General features: G+C 43.1%; 1 protein-coding gene across 16 annotated transcripts in view; it reads left to right on the top strand.

Moving 5' to 3' along the window:
• The window catches only part of caska (calcium/calmodulin-dependent serine protein kinase a), a 540,018-nt gene that overhangs the window by 496,940 nt on the left and 17,789 nt on the right, over positions 1–25,289 (top strand). For 11 of the 16 annotated variants that reach the window (XM_086006672.1, XM_086006668.1, XM_086006674.1 and 8 more), the window contains 4 exons: positions 296–492; positions 1,390–1,505; positions 23,739–23,819; positions 23,939–24,019. In XM_086006672.1, the coding sequence (XP_085862798.1) occupies positions 296–492; positions 1,390–1,505; positions 23,739–23,819; positions 23,939–24,019 (475 nt within the window). The remainder of the gene's footprint in view (positions 1–295; positions 493–1,389; positions 1,506–23,738; positions 23,820–23,938; positions 24,020–25,289) is intronic. The other 5 variants (XM_086006664.1, XM_086006673.1, XM_086006675.1 and 2 more) reach the window with 1 other exon arrangement.

Raw genomic sequence — 25,289 nt, 5'->3', positions numbered from 1 at the left:
CCAACCTTTTAAATACATCCTCTTTATTTTTTATCCTACTCAATATTGCTACTGCCTTCTATAGAAAGATACAGAAATGTATAAACTTTTGATAAGCAGATTGTGTAAAAATTGTAAGCAGCTCATGTTAGCAAATGTTTAGAACTGCTTTTACCTTTACCCTCGCACTTACTGTTGTGTTATTGTATTTGATAGATGTTTTGACAGTTTTGTGTGCATTTTAATAATGTTTTAATTCCCTGGATGTACAGTTCAACATCTGTCACGTTTTCTTTTAAAACCCTATTTGTCTCAGATTTATGTTCGAGCACAATTTGAATATGATCCATCAAAGGACGACCTTATTCCTTGCAAAGAGGCTGGGATCCGGTTCCGAGTTGGAGAGATCATACAGATCATCAGTAAGGATGATCACAATTGGTGGCAGGGCAAGTTAGAAAACTCTAAAAATGGTACAGCTGGACTCATCCCCTCTCCTGAACTCCAGGAATGGTATGTCTGCTCAGGCATCTTTTGCCATCAAGTTAATGAAACTGACTTAATTGCCTATCATGGTTATTCCAATCAAGACATGAATAGAATAAATATCACCTACCTTTCCACAACCTGTCTCGACCCCTCCATTACCTCTGTGTTGTCAGACTGCTTATCCCTGATCTTGTCTTGGATAAGCCGCAATATCCTCCAGCTGAACATTGGTAAGACTGAAGCCATCGATTCCCTGGTACATTTGCTAGGTTCATGCTTGTGCTGTAGTAACACCCATTGCTACATTCTGGTCTAGTTTTTAAAAGTGTGTAAAGAACCAGTGTGCGGGGGGGAAGCTGAAGTTCCATGTTTTCACTGATTAAATTATGACACGAAACATTTTTGTTTACTTTTTCTAAAATGGACTATATAAACCAATGAAACCAAAATATTTTTCCAGTTATTAAAACAATAATAATTCTAGCCAATCAGTAAAAGCAATTGCAGATGAGTTAATTATCTCCTTCATAAAAGAACTGGAAAATATCTGGTTGGGAGTGGCTCTGGCGGTTATATGGATACATATAGACTAAGTTCAAATACTGTGTGTGATGCAGTGATTTCTGTGCTGCTGTGGCAGGAGAAATGAGTTAGGAGAAAGGTAGCAGACTAGGATTTAGCAATGAAGATGTGAGGATAGGTGAATATTCTGAACAATCTTTGGGGATCGTGGAGTATCTATGCAGAACTTTCCCTCATAAGATTCAATGGAGTAGAGATCACAATAAAGTAGGTTGTTCATGGCTTATGGAAGATATAAACTTGATGGTACAAATTGCCTAATCTCTTTCTATGCTTTCTTACAATGTTCTTATCTGCAGCAAGTACCTAATTTTCTGTGGTTTTGTTTCCCACAACAAGGCGTGTTGCATGTATAGCAATGGAAAAGACCAAACAGGAGCAGCAGGCTAGCTGTACCTGGTTTGGGAAGAAGAAGAAACAATACAAGGATAAATACCTGGCCAAGCACAATGCAGGTATTTAATACTTAGCTTATTTACTGAAATTCTTGATTCCTGTTGTATTTACTCTTACCCTTCTTTAAAAATAATTTACATTCAGAAATAAAATAATAATGAGGTCCAAACTTGATTGGTAAACAAAGTGAGATTTTCTGATCAGCATTACTTTAATGCAAACAGTGACCCATTAAAAATAATGGAGTTACTGCCACCATTAAAATATTGTCTTGGTTTGTCCCCAATTTTAATCCAATTAATGTAGAGCTTTTCATGGATTGTATATATTTGTCAGCAGTCACTTTTAAAGATTAGGGCCTAGAAATTCAGTAGCGCCCCGTTTGGGGCGCCAGCCTCGCCAGGGTGCCAAAAGTAGCGCCCCAGAAGTAGTCGCGGCCGCCCGCTGGAAATTAACTTTGCGCGCCCCAGAGGGAAGCGCGGCGCTACTGGAGGCGCCCCGCATCCCTCTTGGGGCGCTGCAGCTGAAGATCGCTGCGCAACGTGTACTGCAGGCCTTCCTCCCCTTCTTAAAGGGGAGGGGCCTTGTGCAGCGCGATCAAGGATCGCGAGTGCCGGCAAAAGAGCCCGGCACCAAGGAGAGGTGCCGGGCTCTTGGAATGCAGTCGGCACTCCGGTGGGGGGGGGGGGGGGCTCAGGAGGCCGGGGACGGCGGTGCAGAGAGGTGCTGGCAGGCGGCCAGCAAAAAAAATGGCCGCCCCGCACCTCCTTTAATTAGCGCTTCTACCGCCGCAGGTAGGCCCCCTGAACCATTCGCAAATAGCGTCCGGCGTTAAAGCAGGGGGCGCAACTAAATATTGCGATCGGGGCGGTAGCGGGGCACTGCGCACATCGATGACGTCATCGGTAGCGGCGCAGCGCTAACGGCTAGCGCCGCCATTAGCGTCCCGCTAAATTTAGTGGGAGGCGTGGCCAGTGGCTTCCGACCCACTTGGCGCTAACGGGTGGCGCAGCCCGCTGAATTTCTAGGCCTAGGAGTTTAACAAAAATAAAGTATTCCAGAGTGCAGAGATTCACGTATCTCTGGTAAACGGGATCGAGTGCAAACCAATATGGTGGGTATGTTGTGTTTAATCGGAGTTTAGGACGGAATATAACACACTAGTTATACAGCAAAAACATACGACCGTGATAAGTAGCTGGTACCGGACCCGATCAGACAGACTGCTAGTGTGCACGAACAACTCTATTCGTTCTCCTTCTTGTCTCACGTATCTCTCTCTCTCGCTTTGAACCACCCAAGAGTGTTAGACTAGGGCCCGCATGGGATCACTCTCTGAAGAGTGTTAGACCACTGTTTCCACTCTTGGGAGCCCCTTGCTCCACGGTCTGAGCTAAGAATTCTTTAGCTCTTTTTATTCTCTTTTTAGGGTGGGCCTGAGGTAGGATAATGGACAAGACCATTTAACTTAGAGGTTCCCCTTAAAACAAGGTGCCCAATGGCATGTCGAGTTCTTGGTCGAAACCTACAGATGAAGACCCTCCCTCAAGGGGTCTTCACAACCATTACACATGTTTTCTGTACTTGACCAATCATGGCCTTACAGTATCTTGAGGACTGTCTTCCCTTATCTCCTCTGGCCCTTTCCTTCCAAAGCAATAGTCTCTTATCTCATCCTGTCTTGTCCCCCCTGGTGCAGCCAGTGCGTGTACAAGGCGCAGCTTTGGGCAATTAAATCAGAGGCCCAAGCCAGAGCTGTCTTACTCAACCAGCTGCCATCCAAACTATGTCCCCTTAATCTATTCCATCCTGAGATGGTACCTTAACTCCCATAAATTCCTTCTAGTCTATGTTCTTTACACTAATTAACTTTTAATTATCTTCGCAAGCAGTTCTGTTAAACGAACTCCAATTCCTACCTTAGCATTATAATATGGTTATTAGTATTACTGGAAGAAACATAGGTTGGGCCTTGATTGGCCAAATTAAAGACACAACAACTGAGTCAAAATCCTAAACTTACAAACAACAGACAGCTATCCTGTTGTTAACTGACAAGGCCATACTTTGGGCTCCTGTGTGGGATGTTGTACATCATCTAATCTAACTAATTAAAAACACTGTCTCAAATTCTAATGCAAGTTTCCCCAGGAAATCAAAACTTATGCAGTCCCAGTAAAACATAACTTATACATTGACCCCTTGTCTTGAACAAAAGCATACAATCATTTAAACACAGTATTATTAGCGTAGCCATATACATTTTTAGACATCCCTAGTTGCTAACAGTCCCCACCTTGAGAGGGAGAAAACTCTATTTCAACCTCTCATTTTTGACCCTCTACCAATTGTGCCAACTCTAGATTATTGGTTCGACAGTTCAATTCACTGTTCCAATTCTGCCCCACATGGGGTATCCTCTGTTTCTTCTTTTTTCCTGATATTACCCCGTCTGGGGGGGTCTCTATGTTGCCTCTGATTTTCGTCCGTCATTAATTCATTAGTACAGTTAATCATGATTATAGATACACATTTGGCTTATACATCAAAATCTTACTACACGGGCTACATATATCAAATACATTATCATTACAAGTTGGAGAACTACCAGAGCGTGTGAAATAATATGAACCCAAGGATGTGCTGATATATAAAGCCCAATACACCACCAGTGTGAATCATCCCCTATGCTGTCAGTTTCAATATCTATTCTCGAATTGTCTTGCTCCAAAACATAAAATTGCTTTAGGGAGGAGTTCAGTCGCATCATGAGCTCACTGAAGCCCTCAGACAACAGGGGAATGTCATAGCCGAATTGTGCCACATAACTGTGCAGCTCATATTGGATCGCACTGGCTTTTCCCACGCTCTGTTACCTACAAAACAAAATTACTACAACCACATTCATATTTCAGTCTTACAATCATTAGCACATCGACTAAATACATACATTTCAAGCGACAATGGTGCAGACAAAGAATACAGAAATTGTAAAGAAACCTACAGTTTAACATCTAACCAGGACTATTTATTCTTTCACAGTTTTCAACTGATTGATATGGTCCCATTTAGCCACCTTGGCCCTCCCCTTTTTCCCAGGGAATTGCACCAGAAAGACTGAAGGACTGGCCCTGTCAATAATCGGGATGGGGCCATTCCACTTTGGTTCGAAGCAATGTTGCTTCTTTCCATAGTTTAGTACCATTACAACATCTCCCACTTGATACTCACTCAAATAGTCGGACCTTCTTGTCGAAGTATTTCTTTGCCTGGTTTTTTGATTTGCCTGTTTGTGTAGCTACAAACATGTTACAGTAGTTTGTTCTATGTTCTCCACCACCGTTTCAAGCCATTTTTGGTTGACAATTCCCTGTACTAAAGGTGTGGCTGAAGGGATTGACAGATGGGCTGGCATCCACAATAGTCGCCCAGTCATAGCCCGGTAGGGCGAGATATCTGTTGTGCTATGCGGAGTGGACCTAATAGCCATTAAACACATTGGCAACATACTGCACCATTTGGTGGGGTGATCTGCACAAAATCTGCTTAACATAGTTTTGAGAGTTCGGTTTCCTCTTTCCACCACTCCAGATGATTGTGGGTGATGGGAGATGTGAAGTTTATGCGAGATGTCCATTATCCGCTGTAGTTCGGTAAAAGTTTGGGTGGCAAAGTGTGATCCCTGATCACTATCAACTTGAATTGGCACTCCCCACCTGCAGATCACCTCGCCCAATAAAAAGCGAGCAGCTGTTCATTTTACATGGAAAAGCCTCCATCCATTTAGTAAATTTATCAACTATAACCAGACAATACCGCAAACCAGAAGGTCCTGTAGGTAACGGCCCTATAAAATCAATTTGAAGGTGGGTCCACGGCCATCGGGAGGAGGGGGACTACGCAACGGTGCTCGATTAGTGTGGATTGTGCTGCAAACAGGGCAGGCAACGATTCACCTTATGAGTGACATCCATGACACAATCGGGATAGCATGCAAATTTGCATCGCTTCTGAACGGTTACATCAGCTGAATAGTATCCTACCGGGTGTGAGTGGAGGAGATCAAAAATTTCATGTGCCATGGTTGGGGGAACACAGACAACTGGGAGATTGGACGATAGCCATCACAGGCGGGGGTTGTACATTAACAGGGGGGGCAGCTTCCCCAGACTGATCCAGAGCCAATTGTGTGTCCACATCCCATGGAGTGGGCTGAGGTAACGGACATCCATTCTGATGCCATGCAATACCAACTGCATAGGGGGAATAACTGGCCTGGAGTGAGGAGAGGTTGATGTTCCCACCTTGGATACTCGAGACGGACCATAAGGGAGGGTTAGGGGTTGCTAGAGGTCACCATTAACGACGGCACGATCTGCCTGTGAGTTACCTTGGGTGTGTATGTCCGAAGAACGTGAGTGGGACTTTGCCTTACCAACAGAGACGGGGGCTTAATGTGAATTTAAAGCTTCCCAAAGGGAAGCGAAGAGGTCTGCATGGAGCAGGGTCTTACCATCAACAGTGCAAAAATTATTCCTAACAGTGCAAAAATTATTCCTAGCATACAGCGGTAAAAATAGCATAGGCACTATCTGACCAGACATTAACAGGTATGTCATGAGTAATTTGGATCGCTGTCACCAGGCCTACAACTTCAGCATATTGAGTGGAGTGGGGAATGCATTTATACGTGAGTTTTCGGTCAGGCAGAACTACCGCAAATCCAGTAAGAGGCTAACTGAGTAGGAGCATTAAAGCCGGAAAAGTTTACAGTGGTGCCAGAATGGGAAAAGGGAGCGGGATCATGTAAAATAGTCACGGCAGAACCGGAATCCACAAGCATAACATGGCGGCGGCCTCCATGATCAGTGGTCTGGACAAAGGGTCGGCCGTCCTCCTCGTACCAGACAGGAGAAGACGTGGTCACCATGGAGGCCTCTGACCGTCACTGGGGCCGTGAGTCTGGGAGCGCATCTCCACTACGAGAAGCAGTTGAAACCTTTTGCCCCCCCCGCCTGACTGTGCTTCATGGCCTCAACTACCGCCGAAAGGCATTCTAGCTGCTGCTGTACCGAGTTCAGATCAGACCCGTTAATTTCATGGATTGGGGGTTGGTAGCGTGGACCATTATTCAGACGTCGACTATCACGGCAGTCGCAAGCATAGTGTCCAGGCTTATAACAGCTATAACAAATTATGTGGCATTTGTCTCCCGACTGGAGAGGGGTTTGTGGAGTCAGAGGACCCTCCACTGCCAACACTTTGGACTCAGTAGGGGCGAAGGACAATTTAACTTCATGCCAAGCTCAAATGCAAGAGTCCATCAGATCAGCCCACGGGGTTCCCTGATGAACGGTAATACCAAGAGTTTCCCTTGCGGGGGGGGGGGTAAGAGAGCATCGATGAGTGTCGGCTTAAATCCCTCAGTGACCCAAAACCCTTGACCATTACTGTTTTTCTGGGACTGGTCATGCAAATCATACAATCGATTTGCAACGGCCACGGGGTGTTCATTAGCCTCTTGTCGGGCATCCCCAGCCGCGCGGATGAAATTAACTGAGTCCATGCCCAAACGGGAACAAACTGAATCCATGACATTCCACCAACCCCTTGTTTTTATCATAGATTTCCCGTGAGAGTGATAACTTGAGTTCCCATGAGATGCATGACAACCGTACTTGTTTTAAGTCTGTCCACTCTAACTCAGAGTGACAGCAATGGAACATACCCCAATCACTTGTTAGGACGACTGGGTTCATCCCCCAGTTTATTGGTCCCAATTGCTTTACACTCCGCCGGGGTCAAACTTCTACTGGTAGTAGTAGTTACTTCCACATTTGGGGGCAGGTTGTAGGCTACAGAGGAGCCAACATATAGTCACTACTACCAACCAATTCGGGTGGTAGTAGTGACTATATTAACCTGCTTGGTTTCTACTGGGGCAGTTTGTCCTGAATAGGGAGGGGGAGGCGCAGAGGGTGAGGGACTATTTTGGCAAATAGGGTCATTATTGCACTGGGCTTTTTGTGTTAGATCATCCCAGTTAATACCGGGATCCCCTGGTTTAAGGCGACTGATGGCCGCAACAGCAGCTGTTTGTCTCCCCAGTTTTCCCTTCAATTCCATAATTTTTAATTCACAGTGAGTATGGTCGGCACTCACCAGAGGGGTTTTTTCGAGTAATTCTCTCCAGGCCCCCCTGGCGTCCTCAAGTTGTGAGATCAAGGATTCATTTTTGATTTTTAAAGCCTTGTTATCCACATACACCTGATAGTGGTGTCTTGAGGCAAGTCGTGCTTCATCTGCCAAAGCTTGCTCTTGACGGAGAAGGGAACTGGCTGTGACGTGTCGGCCTTGCCAGTCCTGTCGGTCTCTTTCAAGTTGTGCATTTTTCTCTTTCAGGAGTACAACTTTGCCTCCCAAGCGACCGGCACACAAGTGGGCCGTGTAAGCCAGCCTATTTCTAGCTTCCTTAACTTTACATTTCTTTGCACCCACCTGGGACGCTATCACGCCCCAAATCTGAGTAACTCTTCTCGCTCGTCTCGTCACCCTGCACTATTCCAATTACTGCTTGGGCCCCCGGGGCCCCCAACGTATCCGAGAGACTGTTCGCAACTTTGTCTCTAAAATAGACATCCGCCATTTTGTTTTTGCTTTACAACCCAATAACAACGCCTAGTACCTTTATAGACCGAACCCGTCCTCAACTCATTTCGACCACAACAACCCTTTTGCACTCCTGCCTTACTTGCCAATTTGCAGAGATTCGCATATCTCTGGTAAACAAGATTGAGTGCAAACCAATATGGTGGGTATGCTGGCCCAGAAATTCGGGTCGGGGGCTTCCCACGGGTGTAAGCCCCCGACCTGCACTTACCTAGCGCGCCGGCCGTTGAGCTGTGGGCCCCCTTGGAATTCCGATCCTGGGCCTGCTCCAACTGCCGGCGCGCAGTGCTTGCATATCCCAGGGGCGCAGTTAGTTCGATGCATCCCCTGGGATCACGTGGGCCATGGAGAGCCAATCGGAGCAGGGAATGCTTCATTCATAAGTTTGACAGGAAGGGCTGTCAAAACTTATAAATACTACAGGCCCCAAAACATCACTAAATCTTCAAATAAATTAAAAAACATCACATTTTTTAAATAAACTATAAATTAACCTTATCTGAGGAAGGATGTTCTTGCCATGGAAGGAGTTCAGCGAAGATTCACCAGGCTGATACCTGGGATGGCAGGAATGACTTATGAGGAGAGATTGGGTCGATTGGGCTTGTACTCACTGGAGTTTAGAAGAATGAGAGGGGATCTCATTGAAACTTATAAAATTCTGACAGGACTGGACAGACTAGATGCAGGAAGGATGTTCCCAATGGTCGGGGAGTCCAGAACCAGGGGTCACAGTCTAAGGATAAGGGGTAGGCCATTTAGGACAGAAATGAGGAGGAATTTCTTCACCCAGAGAGTGGTGAACCTGTGGAATTCTCTACCACAGAAGGCAGTAGAGGCCAATACATTAAATATATTCAAGAAGGAGTTGGATATATTTCTTAAGGCTAAAGGGATCAAGGGGTATGGGGAGAAAGCAGGGGCAGGGTACTGAATTTGAATGATCAGCCATGATCGCATTGAATGGCGGAGCAGGCTCGAGGGGCCGAATGGCCTACCCCTGCTCCTATCTTCTATGTTTCATGTTTCTATGTTTACATGAAATAACTATTTTAAACAATAATTAAAATTTTTGAAAAAAGTAATTTTATTTTCTAAAGGGGCTAAAAATAAACTTACCTTTCTTTAAAGTATTTAAAAATAATAAAGCTGTGGGAAAAAATGTTTTAATTATAATTAATTCACCACTTACCTTGTAAAAAGCAGGCCTTGCGACTGCTTTTTAAATGTCTAACTTCTGGAGACTTACCCTCCCGGGAAAACCTGCAAAAAAAACGTAAGTTCGATGTGCACGCGCTGCCTCTCCTGCGCACGCGTTCAAACTCTGAACCCCTTCTTTCAGAGGAACGGAACTGCCGGTTTCCCGCGCATGCGCAGTGCATGCAGGAAACCGGCACTTCCATTGGGCCTACGGGTGAGTACCCCGTGCGTACTCACCCGTGGAGACCCGAAGTTCTGGGCCATTGTGTTTAATCGGAGTTTAAGACGGAATATAACACATGGGTTGTACAGCAAAAACATACGACCGTGACAAGTAGCTGGTACCGGACCCGATTGGGCAGACAGCTGGTCTGCACGAACAACTCTTCTTATTCGTTCTCCTCCTTGTCTCCTGTGTCTGTCTCTCTTTCTCTGAACTACCCAAGAGTGATAGACTAGGGTCCACATGGGTCCACTCTCTGAAGATTGTTAAACCACCATTTCCACTCTTGGGAGCCCCTCGATCCACGGTCCGAGCTAAGAGTCCTTTAGCTTCTCTTTTAGGGGTCTCTTATCTCATCCTGTCTTGTCCCCCACCTGGTGCAGCCAGTGCGTGTACCAGGCACAGCTTTGGGCCATTAAATCAGAGGCCCAAGCCAGAACTGTCTTACTCAGCCAGCCGCTATGCAAACTATGTTCCCTTAATCTAACAGACTATTCCATTCTGAGATGGTACCTTAACTCTCATAAATTCCTTCTAGTCTATGTCCTTTATACGAATTAACTTTTAATTATCTTCACAAGCAGTTCTGTTAAACAAACTCCAATTCCTACCTTAGCATTATAATATGGTTATTAGTAATAATGGAAGAAACATAGGTTGGACCTTAATTGGCCAAATTCAAGACATGACAACAAAGTCAAAATCCTAAACTTATAAACAACAGACAGCTATCCTGTTGTTAACTGACAAGGCCATACTTTGGGCCCCTGTGTGGGATGTTATACATCATCTAATCTAACTAATTAAAAACACTGTCTCAAATTCTAATGCAAGTTTCTCCAGGAAACCAAAACTTATGCAGTCCCAGTAAAACATAACTTACACATTGATCCCTTACTTTTCTCGAGCAGAAACATACAATCATTTCAACAGTGTTATTCGTGTAGCCATATACATTTCTCGGCACCCCTAGTTGCTAACAAGAGTGTTAAGATTTATATTTCAGATATCATTGAATTATGAAAGTAAGCATAATTCAGTATCAAGAGATGGAAAAAAAACTGGAAAAACTGCATTGCCAGCCTAGAATTCTGTTTTTTATATTTACTTCTAACTGTTGCACTTCTTTGATACTAAAATAACATAATTATAGTCACTGCAACAAATCCATAAAAATCATGTTTTTTTTATCCGTTCGGACCCACTATCCCTTCTCAGGTTGTCAGTTGCTCCCTTAAGCAGCCTGAGCATCTTACTTTTATGAGAGCCCTGTTTCTATTTGTATGATCGAATAATCCAGGGATGTAAAAATAGCATCCCCTTGTGATCTGGATTGAATAAGAGCATAAGAAATGAGCAGGAGTAGGCCACATACGGTCTGTCAAGCCTGCTCCACCATTCAGTAAATTCATGGCTGATCTTCAACCTCAACTCAACTTTCCCGCCAATCCCCATAGCTCTTGATTCCCGTAGAGTACAAAAATTGATCAATTTCAGCCTTGAATATACTCAACGACTGAGCATCCACAGCCCTCTGGGGTAGAGAATTCCACAGATTCATAACCCTCTGAGTGAATAAATTTCTCCTCATCTCAGTCCTAAATGGTTGACCCCTTATCCTGAGACTATGCCCCCTAGTTCTAGGCTCTCCTGCCAGGGGAAACAATCTCTCAGCATTTACCCTGTCAATCCCCCTCAGAATCTTATATGTTTCAATGAGATCACTTCTCATTCTTCTAAACTCCAGAGAGTATAGGCCCAATCTGCTCAATCCCTCCTCATAGGACAACCCTCTCATCCCAGGAATCAATCTAGTGAACCTTTGTTGCACCTCCTCTAAGGCATGTATATCCTTCCTTAGGTATGGAGACCAAAGCTATACACAGTACTTCAGGTGTGGTCTCACCAAAGCCCTGTACAATTGCAGCAAGACTTCCTTACTCTTGTACTCCAACCCCCTTGTAATAAAGGCCAACATAAAATTTGCTCATACCTTAATATTCATGTCTTTCATTCATACATATATTTCTTCAGTGTCTCAGACGGTGGACCAAATTACCCCTAGGTGAGACGAGGCTTGATATGAGTCATTAATCTGCTTTATTTCCCAATAAAGTGAACATAACGGAGCAACAGTTATGATCAGATTTATTTAGTTCAATAGCTAAAACTTATCTTCGCATAATGATGTAAAATAATGAAGGTGCTATGTTAACCCAACTCAGTAGGTCATCTTACTTAACTTAAAAACATCATAGTTCCTTTGCATTCTGTCCTACAGCCCAGGGTAGAACCACCTCTCCACACAGTCTCCTGTATTTTCTGCAGCCCTTTGTTGTCTGACTGCCAACTACAGGAAATTAAGACTTTGTCTTGATCCCTCACCTGTCTGGAGTTGGCCAAAAGAGCTACTAATCAAGCCTGCTACTGCACCCCTTACTTTTGAAACTAACTTTATGTGAAGCTCAACAGGAAGGAACATTCCATCCACCCGCCTCCCCCGCCCCAACAGTATGAACGTGATGACAACTCCCACATTGTTTCTGATCATCCAGGGTGCGTGGATTTAGTATACATTCCAGCAAATGCCAGCAACCTGTGGTCTTCCTTTTTAACCCTATGAAAACCCACTCTGTTTTCAAAACTCAACACTTAAAGATAACCTTTCTTATAAATTCTTTCTGTGGGAAAAATGTTTACAAAATCCTGAAACATGACAATGTTATAATATGTAAAAAAAACAATTTTGCTTTAAAATATTTAGGCACAATCAAATGTAATGTGCATATTTGTACCTGTTTTAAGTCATGGAAATTCAGCTTGGTGAGTAATTCTACCACATGATGCAGTACTGAGCCAGACAGACCAAGAAGCTATGATCCCTGATGCATTTTGAGTCCACTCAAGGGCATCAGCAGGGGAACTACAATTTGACCTCTATATCCCTGAATTAATGGAGGGAAAATAATCAGCCATGGTACTTGGTCCTGATTCTATCAAGTAATCCCTGCTGGAAAATGTATCTATGTAGACATTTGGTGAGGACAGACCAGATACAGCTCTGATGCCTCCCCCTCTCCTTCCCAATGATCAATAACTTGCCAGCATTCATTACCTTGACTTGCAGATGAAGAATAGCCACTCGGGCAGAGGACTGTCAGCAGCATACATGGAACTAACCGTGGGGGAGAAATTCAGTTGGTTTGTGCCTCCCGTTAGCGCCTTAAGAGGGCGCTAATGGGGCACAAAGCAACTAGCGCCCGGGCGCGGCGATGTTTGCGCCGCTTGCGAAATTAACTAGATATTTTGTGGTGGCGTTAAACACTACCGCCACGATCTCCTGTGCCGGCAGATCATGACGTCAGTCGAGTGCGCAACGCCCCGGTAGCACCCTGGACCGGATATTGAGTGGCGCCCCCTGCCTTACCGCCTGCCGCTAGCAACGACAGGTTGAGAGGAGCGTTTTGCATGTCAGAAAGGGACCGCTTCCTGCCTTTTTTTGTTGGTGACATTTTTGCACCACGCATTCTGAGAGAGAGAGAGAGAGAGACACTTCTGGAGAGATTCAACGCTGTGTGAAGGAGTTTTGGGTACTCAGCAGCACTTCATTTTGATTTGCCCTTGTATCGATTTAGAAGAGACTGTGGGGGCTGCGCTCTGAGCTCTTTCCCTGGGGGTCTCCATTGTTCTTTCCAGCAGATTTGATGTACAGGTCTCTCCAGGCCGAGATTCAAGGCTGCAATGAGCAGGATGTGGATGGAGAGCAAAATCAACCCTCCCCTTTAAGATAAAAACAGAAAATGCTGGAGAAACTCAGCAGGTCAAGCAGCATCTGTGAAGAGAGAAACAGAGTTAACGTTTCAGGTCGATGACCATTCGTCAGAACTCCCCTTTAAGAATTGGACAGTGCCAGTGTGTCTGTGTTCCATTGCTGACTGACATCACATGAGCTTCGCCAGCGCTCTGAGGTAGCGCCGCACTCCTCGGTCTTTGCGCCTTAAGACAGGTGTGAAGCGCCTGATTTAGCGCTCCAATCACCTCCAGGGGCGATAAAAGCCAAGTTTGCCGTCGGAGGCGATAATTAGCGTCAGGCGCTAAACTTTGCACACGGCCGATAATGGCCCCTCAAACGGGGCGATACTGAATTTTCCCCCCCATATCTCAGTTACTGCCTTCAGAAAAGAAATAATTTGTGGGCAGGGTGGAAATTATTAAAATTCATTGTTCTGCAGTCAGCATAACAACTTGCATTTACATAACCCCTTTAATGTAGAAAAACATCCCAAAGGCCTAATAAAAAATTGGATGACTAGTCAAAGAAGATGTTAGAAGAAGTGACCAAAAGCTTAGTCAAGGAGGTGGGTTTCAAGGAAGACCTTAATGGAGGAGAGGGAGGTGGAGAGCCAGAGGAGTTTAGGAAGGGAATTCCAAAGCATAGCACCTAGTTGGCTGAAGGTGATTGTGAAACAAAGGGAAGTAGGGATGCACAAGAGACCATAGTCAAAGGAACAGAGAGTTTGGAGGGGGTTGGGGGAGTTTACAGAGCTAGGGAAGGGCTAGGCTATGAATGGATTTAAACACATGAATGAGGTATTAGGGGACTAGGATCCAATGCAGGTCAGCAAGGACAGGCATGATGAGCTTGCGAGATAGGATACGGGTAGCAGAGTTTTGGATGTGCTGAAGCTTTCGGAGGATGGGAGGCCTTTCAGGAGCTTTTCGGAGCCTGATAAAGGGATGGATGAAAGTTTCTGCAGCAGCTGGGCTGAGGTAGAAGTAAAGGCGGGTGATGTTACAGAGCTGTAAGTAGGTGGTCTTTGTGATGAAGAGCATATGGGGTCAGAAACTCGGTTCAGGGTCGAAAAATATGCCAATGTTTCCGCCTGAAACAGTAGCCAGGAAGGTGGTATGGATGTGGCGTTTTGATGGGGGTTTGGTCTTGTGGAAATCACAGCTCATCCAAGATTGGATGTTGGAGAAGCAGTCTTAACAGCATAAGGCAGTGGTGGGTTGAGAGAGGTGGTGGAGGGGTAGAGCTTGGGTGTTGTCGACATACATCTAGAAACTGACCCCATGTCTGCAGATGATATTGTCAAGATGCAGTGCTTAGATGAAGAAGAAGAAGAAGAAAACGGGGCCAAGGATAGATTATTGGGGGACTCATGAGGGGGCTGTTACATAGTTATGTTGGGACTACATTGTACAAGTGTACTAACACTCAAATCAAGTGTAGCAGCACTACGATGCTGGGAAAGTAGTGCGCAGGCGCCGCACAGGCACTCGAAAATATCACCCCGCACCATGCGGCAGGCAGCCATTACAACTCAAATAAAATAGTAGTTTAGATTAGAATTACAAACTACCGAGTCCAGAGGCATCTTTACAAAGCACTACGAGCGCTAGAAGACATAACATGGTGGCAGCGGTATAAGTGAGTAAAACTTACGCACATAAAAACGATATCAGATTGAAGAAAGAAATTTACAAGTAAACTCTGCAGCGTTTTAACCACAAATCGTACGGGCAGCTAAAATGGCGGCGTCCAATGCACTGACCGCAAATATGCTCCCCATCATGAACTGGGAAGCCGACGATATCGTGGAAGCTTTCCGGAAATTTAAGCAAAAATGCGAGCTTACATTTAAAAGTTTCCTGAAAGGCTCCTCCGATGAGGAAAAAGTCAGTTACATTCTACTGTGGGCGGGAGAAAAAGGCATAGATCTCTATAACAGCTGGAGTTTATCCGAAGAGGATAAAACGAACCCTACGGAGATTTATGAAAAGTTCAGTAACCATCTCGAGCCTAAATCAAACCACCGCATACACAGGTATAAATTCCAAAGCTTAAGACAGAAACCTGGTGAAACGGCTGACAATTTCCTGACGAGATTAAAAAATGAAGCCAGCAAATGCAAGTTTACGGAGCTAGAAGAAAGGCTGGTAGACCAATTAATATGGGGATCAGCACATACGGAAGTGCAAAAAGAACTAATAGGAAAAGAAAAGCTCGAAATAGCAGAAGTCACAGATACAGCGAGGGCTCACGAAGCCACAAAACAACAGATGAAAACGCTGAATACTCATACGGCTGACGTGCGGACAACTCCCGAACCGGATCACAGAGTAGATGCAGTGCGCGAAAAGCACAGCACACAAAAACAAGTATATGACAGCGGGAAGAATACGTGTAGAAACTGCAGAAGACAACACGACTACACAGACAGAAGAAAATGCCCAGCGTATGGAACAAGCTGCAACACGTGTGGTAAAGCAAACCACTGGCAAAAGATGTGCAGAGCTAAAAGAGGGGCTACACACCAAAAGCAGAGGTGGACAGCAGAACCAACAAAAGAAAAATAAAATCCATACCATGGGTGAGCAAGATGACGAAGACTGCGGGTACGACAAAGCTCTGAACATTGAAACCATAAAGGTTCTCTTACACGAAACGTCCAGAGCGGAAAGCACCCCAAAGAAAGAATGGCACACTATCATCCAGATTAAAAAGAGGATCGAAGGACAGCCCACAACCGTCAATCTAAAAGTAAAGTTGGACACAGGAGCTCAGAGCAACATCCTTCCACTGAGGCTATACCAGAGGATCTTCCCCGAAAACTTGGGCGAAGATAGATACCCGAAAAGAGGATGTTTAAAAGCAAACAACGCCACGCTGACAGCGTATGGGGGGAGCGAGATCAGACAACTCGGAACAACCTATATAAAAGGAACACACAAAAGCAGAAAAATCAACTGCATGTTCTATGTGACCGACTCCGAGGGACCGGCGATCCTGGGATTAAACAGCTGCGAGAAGCTGGGGTTAATCTCGGTAAACCACGAACTAACAAAAACATCACTGAAAGTCGACAGCAACACCCCACTGGAAAATCGTCCACAAATCATGGACACGAAACATTTGATGGACATGTATCCAGAGTGTTTTGATGTGACTGTAGGATGCTTCTGGGAGTTCTGGGAATCAACTAACCTGATGACTTTTAATACACCATTGGGGTATTATAAATTCCTGCGGCTGCCATTCGGGTTGAAAGTCAGCCAAGACATCTTCCAACAAAAGATCGATGAAACATACAAAGGCTGTGAAGGAGCCATTGGAATCGCTGATGACATCCAAGTTTATGGAACAAATGAAGGAGACCACGACGTGCACTTGCACGAGGCCATGGAGCGCACCAGAATGGCTGGCATCAAGCTGAACGCCGAGAAGTGCATCGTTAAAAGTACGAAATGCTAATTTTTTGGCATGATCTACACACCGGAGGGTGTCAATCCTAATCCCGAAAAGGTCGAGGCGATAGCAGAGATGAAACCTCCAAACGACAAGAAGGAGCTGAGAAGCTACCTCGGCTTGGTCCAGTATGTGAGCTCTTTCATCCCGAACATGTCAGACTACACAGCGAACCTAAGAGAATTACTAAAAGAAGACACCGAATACCAATGGTCAGAATCCCATGAGAGGAACTTCAAACATCTAAAGGAATTATTATGTAAAGAAACCAGCCTGTCTTATTACGATAGAAAAAAACCTGTCACCCTACAGGTAGATGCCTCTACCAGGGGGCTAGGGGCAGCCCTCGTGCAGGAAGGAAAACCAATACTTTCGCATCGAAGGCATTGACATCAGCAGAGACAAGATACGCAAACATCGAAAGAGAGCTATTGGCAGTAGTATACGGATGCGAAAAGTTCCACACCTACTTATACGGAAGAAAATTCGAGGTAGAGAGTGACCATCGTCCACTCGAACAAATTTACAAGAAAAACCTAAGCAAGGCCCCAGCAAGTCTGCAAAGGTTACTGTTCAGACTCCAAAGTTGTGACTTCGAATTAAAATACCGGCCAGGAAAAGAAATGGCATTGGCAGATGCATTGTCTCGATTGTCACCACACGAAAAACACGAGATGAAGGGCCTGACAGTAAAAATACACCACCTCGTAAATGTTACTCCCACAAAGCTTAGCCAAATTCAAGAGGAGACTGGTAAAGAAGAGGAGTTGCTACTACTCATGCAACAGGTAATACAGGGGTGGCCGGAGAAGATCCAGCAGGTCCAAAACCAAATCCGACAGTACTGGACGATCAGAGACGACATCTCGGTGGAGGACGGTGTTCTCCTTGCTGGCTCAAGAATCATAATACCAAAAATGATGCAAACGTAACTTCTCCGCTTAATACACCAAGGCCATATGGGGATGGAGAAATGTAAACTAAGAGCCAGATCAGCTGTGTACTGGATAGGCATGTACAAAAGCATAGAACAAATGGTCTCCACATGCTGCATATGCCAGAAATACCGAAACACACAGCAGAAGGAGGAGATGATTCAAATGGAAGTACCCCCGAGACCTTGGCACACGGTCGGAACAGATCTGTTCCTGTGCAACCAGGAGTGGTACATCATAGTAGCAGACTACTACTCAAAATTTCCTTTTGTCAGAAGGATAAACGACATGAGAGCCACAACAATCACAAAAATTGCGAAAAACTTATTCGCAGAACAGGGCATCCCAGAGAAGGTCATCTGCGACAATGGGACACAATTCACCTCCAGCGAATTCAGAGCACTGGCTGGAAAATACGGATTTAAAATAATTACCTCATCCCCACATTACCTATGGGGACACGGATTTATTGAAAGACAGATCCAAACAGTCAAAAGAGCTCTCATTAAAAGCAAGGAGATGGGAGAAGACCAAGACCTCGCCCTTTTGGGAATCAGATCGACACCTTTGAGAGCAGACTCGAAATCACCAGCAGAACTACTAAATGGTAGAAAATACAAAACAACTCTACCAGCAAAGATATATCCTCCCCGGACCAAGAGGACGTTCGGCAGAAGCTGATGGAAACACAAGCTACGGGGAGCACACACTATAACAAGCATGCAAAACCACTACCGGAGCTGCTAAATGGGCAATCAGTGCATATACAAGATCCGTTGTTGGGAACATGGAGTCCAGCCAAGGTTATTGGAAAAGCTGATACTCCAAGATCTTACTTTGGTAGAGACAGAACCTGGAAACCAATACAGGTGAAACAGGATCCATATCAGACCCTCACCTGAAGCTGTCAAACAGCGGACAACATTAACAGCAGTTACGGTACCAGACACTAAAAACAATATAATGCCAGAAACAAACACCTCAAATACAACAACTGCAAACATGCACTCTCCAGAGCCAAACACGACAGCATCGGCAACAAGAAAAGAACACACCAAAACACCGCAGAAAGGAATAGTTACAGCCAAGTCTACAAGATGGAGGAGTAACATACAACCACCTGAGCGGTATCGCGAATAATTATAAAGACAATTATAATTTGCACAGAACAGTAAAACAACATGGACAAATATCTGTATATAAATTGAGCAAAGAAAGCTCACGTTCTGTATTTTGTTAACGTTATTCAACTGGAAACATTGTAAAATAGAAAATTGATGTAATTAGTTTTGTTGGGAAAGAGGGATGTTACATAGTTATGTTGGGACTACATTGTACAAGTGTACTAACACTCAAATCAAGTGTAGCAGCACTACGATGCTGGGAAAGTAGTGCGCAGGCACTCGAAAATATCACCCCGCACCATGCGGCAGGCAGCCATTACAACTCAAATAAAATAGTAGTTTATAATTACAAACTACCGAGTCCAGAGGCGTCTTTACAAAGCACTACGAGCGCTAGAAGACATAACCGGAGCAGTTTAGGGGAATGAAGAGAAGCCATTGTTAGAGATGCTCTATCTACAACCGGGTAGGTAAGAGTGCAACCAAGCGAGGGAAGTCCCACTCAGCTGGACAACGGAAGAGAGGGGTTGAAGGGGGCAATGGTTTAGTTCCCCGTGTCAAAGGCTGCAGAGAGGTTATGGACGACAAATAAGTATAGTGCCCTACGGTCACAGTCACAGAGAATGATATTTGTGACTTTGGGGAAGTTTCACTGCTGAGGCAGAGGCAGAAACCTCAGTGGAATAATTTTGGGAGTGATGGGCATGGATTTGGAAAGCGACAGCACATCCCAAATGTTAAGCTGTAATAAGAGTTCCTTTGTAAACCTAGATTTGCTGAAAATTATATCTTTGTAATTTGCATTTTCTTCTTGGTATGTGAGAAAATATAACTACCACCCAAGATACGTCACAATAGCCTGAGCTAAAGATAGCTCAATCTTTGGCATACAATTACTTTATTTTGACTGTCAGATGATCGACCTTGGTGAGGGACAGATCAATCATTCAAGGAAACAATGTAGTTGTTGCCCTCCCCCAGGGACATGTACAATCTGTTATTCTGAACATAAAGTCAAGAAAACTCACCCACAATGGGTACCCAAGTTCAAATGTTTGCTAGGGTTGAGCATCAGACTCTGCATTGAATGATAGTCCAATGCTCTATATCTAAATTTGCTTGTATACCTACACCTTTGATAGCACACACCCACTGATCATTGCAAAGCGATCACCAACTGTGGAATCACAGCCCATGATGCAATTATCACAAACTGAAAAAGCAGGGGAGAAACAAGAAACTTTGTATGCAATTATATAGCAGCTAGTCTTGGATGTATTACAGACTTACTAGTCTCAAATTGGCCTTGGCTTTGTATGCCTATTTGTGACTGCACATTTACGTACATACTAGTCCCAAACCAAGTCAAGACTGCACACATCTGTAGATTACCCTGACTGTTATTTTAACTACATAGAATTAGTTAAGTACTTTTGCAATGTAATGTGTTTGTTGCCTTTTTATGGATATTAAGATATAACTTCCACACATTGCATTTTATTTGTAATGTAAAATTTGATTTTGCTTTGATGTGGGTTTTTGTGTGTTTTATACATTTTGGTTGTAATTTAACAATACAATGCAACATTGCTTAAACAATGATGCTTATACATTTTTCATGCTGTCTTCCACCCAATGGCCTCTATGCATGTAAGTAACTGTGATTGAGTGACATTAACTTTTCTCCCTTATTCCATCATTTTTTTTATTTTTGTTTGGCTCATCAACATTACAGAAATTAAAGCTGCATTATATTCTGTGGGAAAACCGGTTTCTATATTTAGCTTAAAGATTGAACTTTTGAAAAACAAATTGATGTGAGGAACCCAGGAGTGCAACAATGACATTCTTCACCTAACTTCACTTGTGTTAGTGCAGGTGTGGTGTCCAGCAGGAAATTTGCTAACCTATTAACCTTGATCAGAACTCAACAAGGACCACTAGGTAGACACTAAGCATCTCTGGGAAGAACCTGAACCTCTGACACCTCACTCACTTAACATGTGTCTTCCCTGTCATCTGCTCAAGCAGTGACATTAAGTGTGAGTTCCACACCTCAGCAGTTGTCGGTCTCCCCCCACCACCATCCACCATTCAGTAATGGCATTTTGCATCGGTCCCCCCTTCAGGTGTTTCTCCTGTCAGCTGAGCAAGGGATGGCATCGCCAACAGTAACTCATGGCAGAATGAGAGTAGAAGAAAATTGAGGAAAAGGGGAGTAATGAAAATATATAATCTGGTTGCATTTACATGTCTGTTGTTTAGATATCTTCTATATTGAAAGAGCCACACTCTTCTCTAATTGAGGGTACTACTGAAGAAATGGTTCTGCCACAGTGACCCCTCCTGTGATACTGCAGTGACTTACTAATGGTCACACTGTAGAGAGATGCACCATAAAGTGAACATTTATGATCTTAATTAGCTACATCTATTTAGGATGTGTAAGGCTAAATGCTTGTTAATGCATAATGATGCATTATAAAAAATATAATGCAGCTTTAACTGCGTGATGGAATCGCTAAGTAAGACTCATAATTTCCCTGTAAGTACACCTGAAATGACCTAGTGTTTCATCTAATTTGCAACAGCAAGAATGAGCTCTATTTTTCATTATGAAATGTGTGACTAAACTATTAACAACTCTGGTGGCATTTCCTTTAATAAAATATTGTGACTGAAGACAAAGTCTTTACCATTGATCTTCATGTTAGAAATTGAAAAAATACTGGCCCGGATTTTGAGGTGGTAATGACAGTGAAACTGTCCGCGTTCGCCGTCATTACCCCTCTGAAACTGACAGCAAGTTCTGGAGATAGCACATGCGCGCGCACACACAGAAATCCAGAAGTTGCTGTCAGTGATTCTACACTTCTCCATAGGGTGCACACTTGAACTCCCTGGAGCCGGCAATCTTTGAAACATCACTGAACTGACGAGAACTTGAGCTTTTATCCTGAAATAACACTCTTTCAACAAGGCTTAACTTTTTCTTTTTTTTTTAATGGCGTACTGATTCATAATTACTGCTGAACAACCATTCTGGCCCTGAAAAACTAATTTTATATTTGTGGAATGTCAAATTTTAAAAATAAATTTAATATTTTTTATTTATTTGTTAAAGTTTATGATATTTCAGCTTCTACCTTAATCCCATGTGTATGTCCCAATCTTTATTTCACTCTCTAACATGATTAAAAAGTGAAGGAAAATCAGTGCATTTTACTTCCTGGTTTGCTGTCTGAGAATTCTTCAATGTGATTGGCTGCTTCGCCAGTTTAATGACATCACTGTTGCACGCTGGAGATCCCCTAGACTTGACACCAGCATGAAATTAACGTAGGGAGAGCTGAAATTTACGCCACAGAGATTGCTAGATCTTTGTGGGCAGATTTCTTCGAGGTCAGCGACGAGCGCCATCGCTTTGGCACTGACCACAAATTCTGGACCTTTATTGCAGATGTTGAAGGCCCCTGTTGAGTACCTCTACTATGTTTATTTTTAAATGAGCATTTTAAGTCATATTTTATAGTTCAATTTATTTTAGGAATCTTAATCTCCCCTTCATGCCTCCTACCTGCATAATGTGCTTTCACTCTTCTCAACCAGTTGCTAACAACCCTCTCATAACTCTAATACTCCCATAGCTTCTAATAGTATGGTAAATTATCAGTTTATGAGGGAGACTGGAACCTCCCAACTCCCCAGTCACTTTCCCTCAACCTGTCTCTGAGCAAGTGGCCACATTGCGACTAAGAAAAGAGGGCACTTGCAGACAAATTAGCATTTAGAAGTGGGACATGTGACTGAAGATTATGGAACTGGACAGGAAGAAAAGAAGCACTCCTGTTTCCTTAGTGCATTAAGTACTCCAGGCCCCTGCCAACACCAACTAGATATCCACAGGTCATATAACCACTTCTTCAAGTCCTGGCTTAAAACTGTCCTAAAGTCTACAATTATTTAGAATGGTTCCATGTATGTGAATAAGGTTTCAAAAGTTGAAATTCAACAAATGTTTCAAGTCTTTTTTTCTAGTAGCCCATTTTAATATGTATTAAAAATAGTTTGCTGAGTTTTGCATTTTTCCACAGTAACCTGTGTGAAAAGTGAGTTCCTGTCCAACCTTCCCCTCCTCGGGAACAAAAAAGATATTCCTTGCTTTCCTTCTGCTTGATTGCAGCTTAGATTTTCTTCAGAAGCTCAGTTCATAAGAGACAAATTGTCCATTGACACTAAGAAAACTGCCAATAAAAACTAAAAGCCCAATAAAAGTACTTACAGAAAAAGTAGGAGTCTACATTTCATTTTTGTAACTGATTTAAGATGTTCAACAAAATAGTATGTCATTTAGGATGCATTTTCCCATATTCTGGAAGTTTGCTCTTAAAAAGAATGTTTATGTTCTATGATGCTGTTTAGTTTATATCATTTTTAGTATTCTATAATGCTATATGTTATTGAAAAGATGCACATTTATTCCATGAAACATAATTTTACCACTACCAAAAACAAATTAAAATGTGTACATCTTACAAATCAACCATTTAGTTTTGAGAGATTTTATCTAAAGGAAAATCAGATTCCAATTTTAATAACGCCCATTATTCAATTGTATTACCAAATACATTTCAGCTCATCTCATCTGTAGAATTTTTTAGTATAACAAATGTTTAATCACAGAATAACTTGTGTTACTGTACTGCAGCTGCTTTAGAATAAACAGAGTAATTAATTTCAATTTGGTACATCAGATCCTAAAAGATTTTATTATCCTGATATGAACATTTTGAGGAATGTTAAAAATGTTCCCTTGTAGTTTTAGCTACTTTGTAAAATAATTGTGATGCTAATAATATGCAACTTATTCTCACAATGGGCCTCTCTTTTAGTCTTTGACCAACTAGATCTTGTCACATATGAAGAAGTAGTAAAACTGCCAGCCTTCAGAAGGAAGACACTAGTGTTACTAGGTAAAAAAAAATCATAATTTAATACATAAATTGTGAAATGGCAATTACCAAACATTACTGTCCAAGTTATACTTTAAAAGTGAATAAAGACTTTTCTCCGTTTTTTGTTTGTGGAAAAGGTGCCCATGGAGTAGGGCGAAGGCACATTAAAAACACTCTGATCACAAAGCATCCAGACAGATTTGCATACCCTATTCCACGTAAGTGGTGGCTTTTGAAATATTGTACTTGCCAGAAGTAATGAGCAGTTAAATTCTTAAATCAAAGTTGTTATGGTTTGTTGGACAGCCGTGGTTGTTGCATATGAGGTATTGTATTCACATAAGCATAGATGAAGATCTTTCTTGTGTGAAAGAACAAAGCTAATACCATATTACAGTCTTGGAGGCTACTTACTGTCATACATTTTCCTCCACTTTGGAGGATGGGACAGTCTGGGCTGTGGAATTCTCACAACCAATGTCAGCTGACTTCAGGGTGAGATTCAGACAATAAAATGGGCAATGTTGGTTTTCTTTCAGCTTAAAATGCAGTGCCTCCACCTTTTCTGGTTCTCTCTCTAGTGAACTGGCTAACCAACTGAGATAAATGATCGCAAATGCCAGCAGCCTGTGACCAAGTTTTGCATGGGAGTCATGTGTTTCTTGTTGTACATACTTTAAAGACTGGTAAATGACTATGTGAGGAACTTTGTCCAATACTTGTCCAGTTCATTAATAACTGGGTTTTATAATAATTGCAAATGACTTTACTGTTGTATGGATTTTTGTAATTATATTTTTCCCCTCCTCTCCTGCAGACAATAATGGGATACAGTCCCACTGGGAGCACCACCATTTCGTGCTGTGCCTTAACCTGTATTTGAACTGTTGTTCTTTCACTTGTGACAAACAAAAAGATATGGGGGAAATTTAGTAAAATCAACAAATTATTTATTATTACAAGGAAAGGAAAGAGTAGATATTGGCCCAAATCTTGCTGGATTGAGGTATCTCGCGACATGCCCCATTGGACTTTTTCCTGCACCCCTTCGGTTCTAACATTTTTTGCCCTATAAGTTGGTGGAAGAGCTGATAACTGTGTGGCGAAGGCGACTGGGCCAACAGGCTATCTCTTTATCCAATGAGATTTAAGGATTGAGAAAGAAACAGGAACAACGGTGAAGGAGGGTAAAATAGAGGGGGTGAATTAGAGTCAAATTGGATAAAGAAAGAGAAAGAAAGATTAGATTGAGAGAGTGTAAAAAAGACAAAGGAAAAATTAAAATTTGAAATTTTTTAAATCTCAAGAATTTACTACATGCAGGAATGAGACTCAACCGTTTAAATTGTTCCCTTTCTGGGCCAGTGACGTTGATTGGCATTGCATTAACAATTATCACGTCATTAAGGGGGTACTTACGCTATTAAGTTCGAGCCCTAGCTTTCTGCGGCGAGTTTATAGGCAATTAATATACAAATCCAGCAAGTT

This window comes from Somniosus microcephalus, chromosome 14 (assembly GCF_052327205.1).
Source record: "Somniosus microcephalus isolate GS21.2 chromosome 14, FLI_Smic_1.0, whole genome shotgun sequence".
Taxonomy (NCBI): Eukaryota; Metazoa; Chordata; class Chondrichthyes; order Squaliformes; family Somniosidae; genus Somniosus; species Somniosus microcephalus.
The sequence above is the reverse complement of the archived record's forward strand: the minus strand, read 5'-3'. Positions and strand labels throughout refer to the sequence as shown.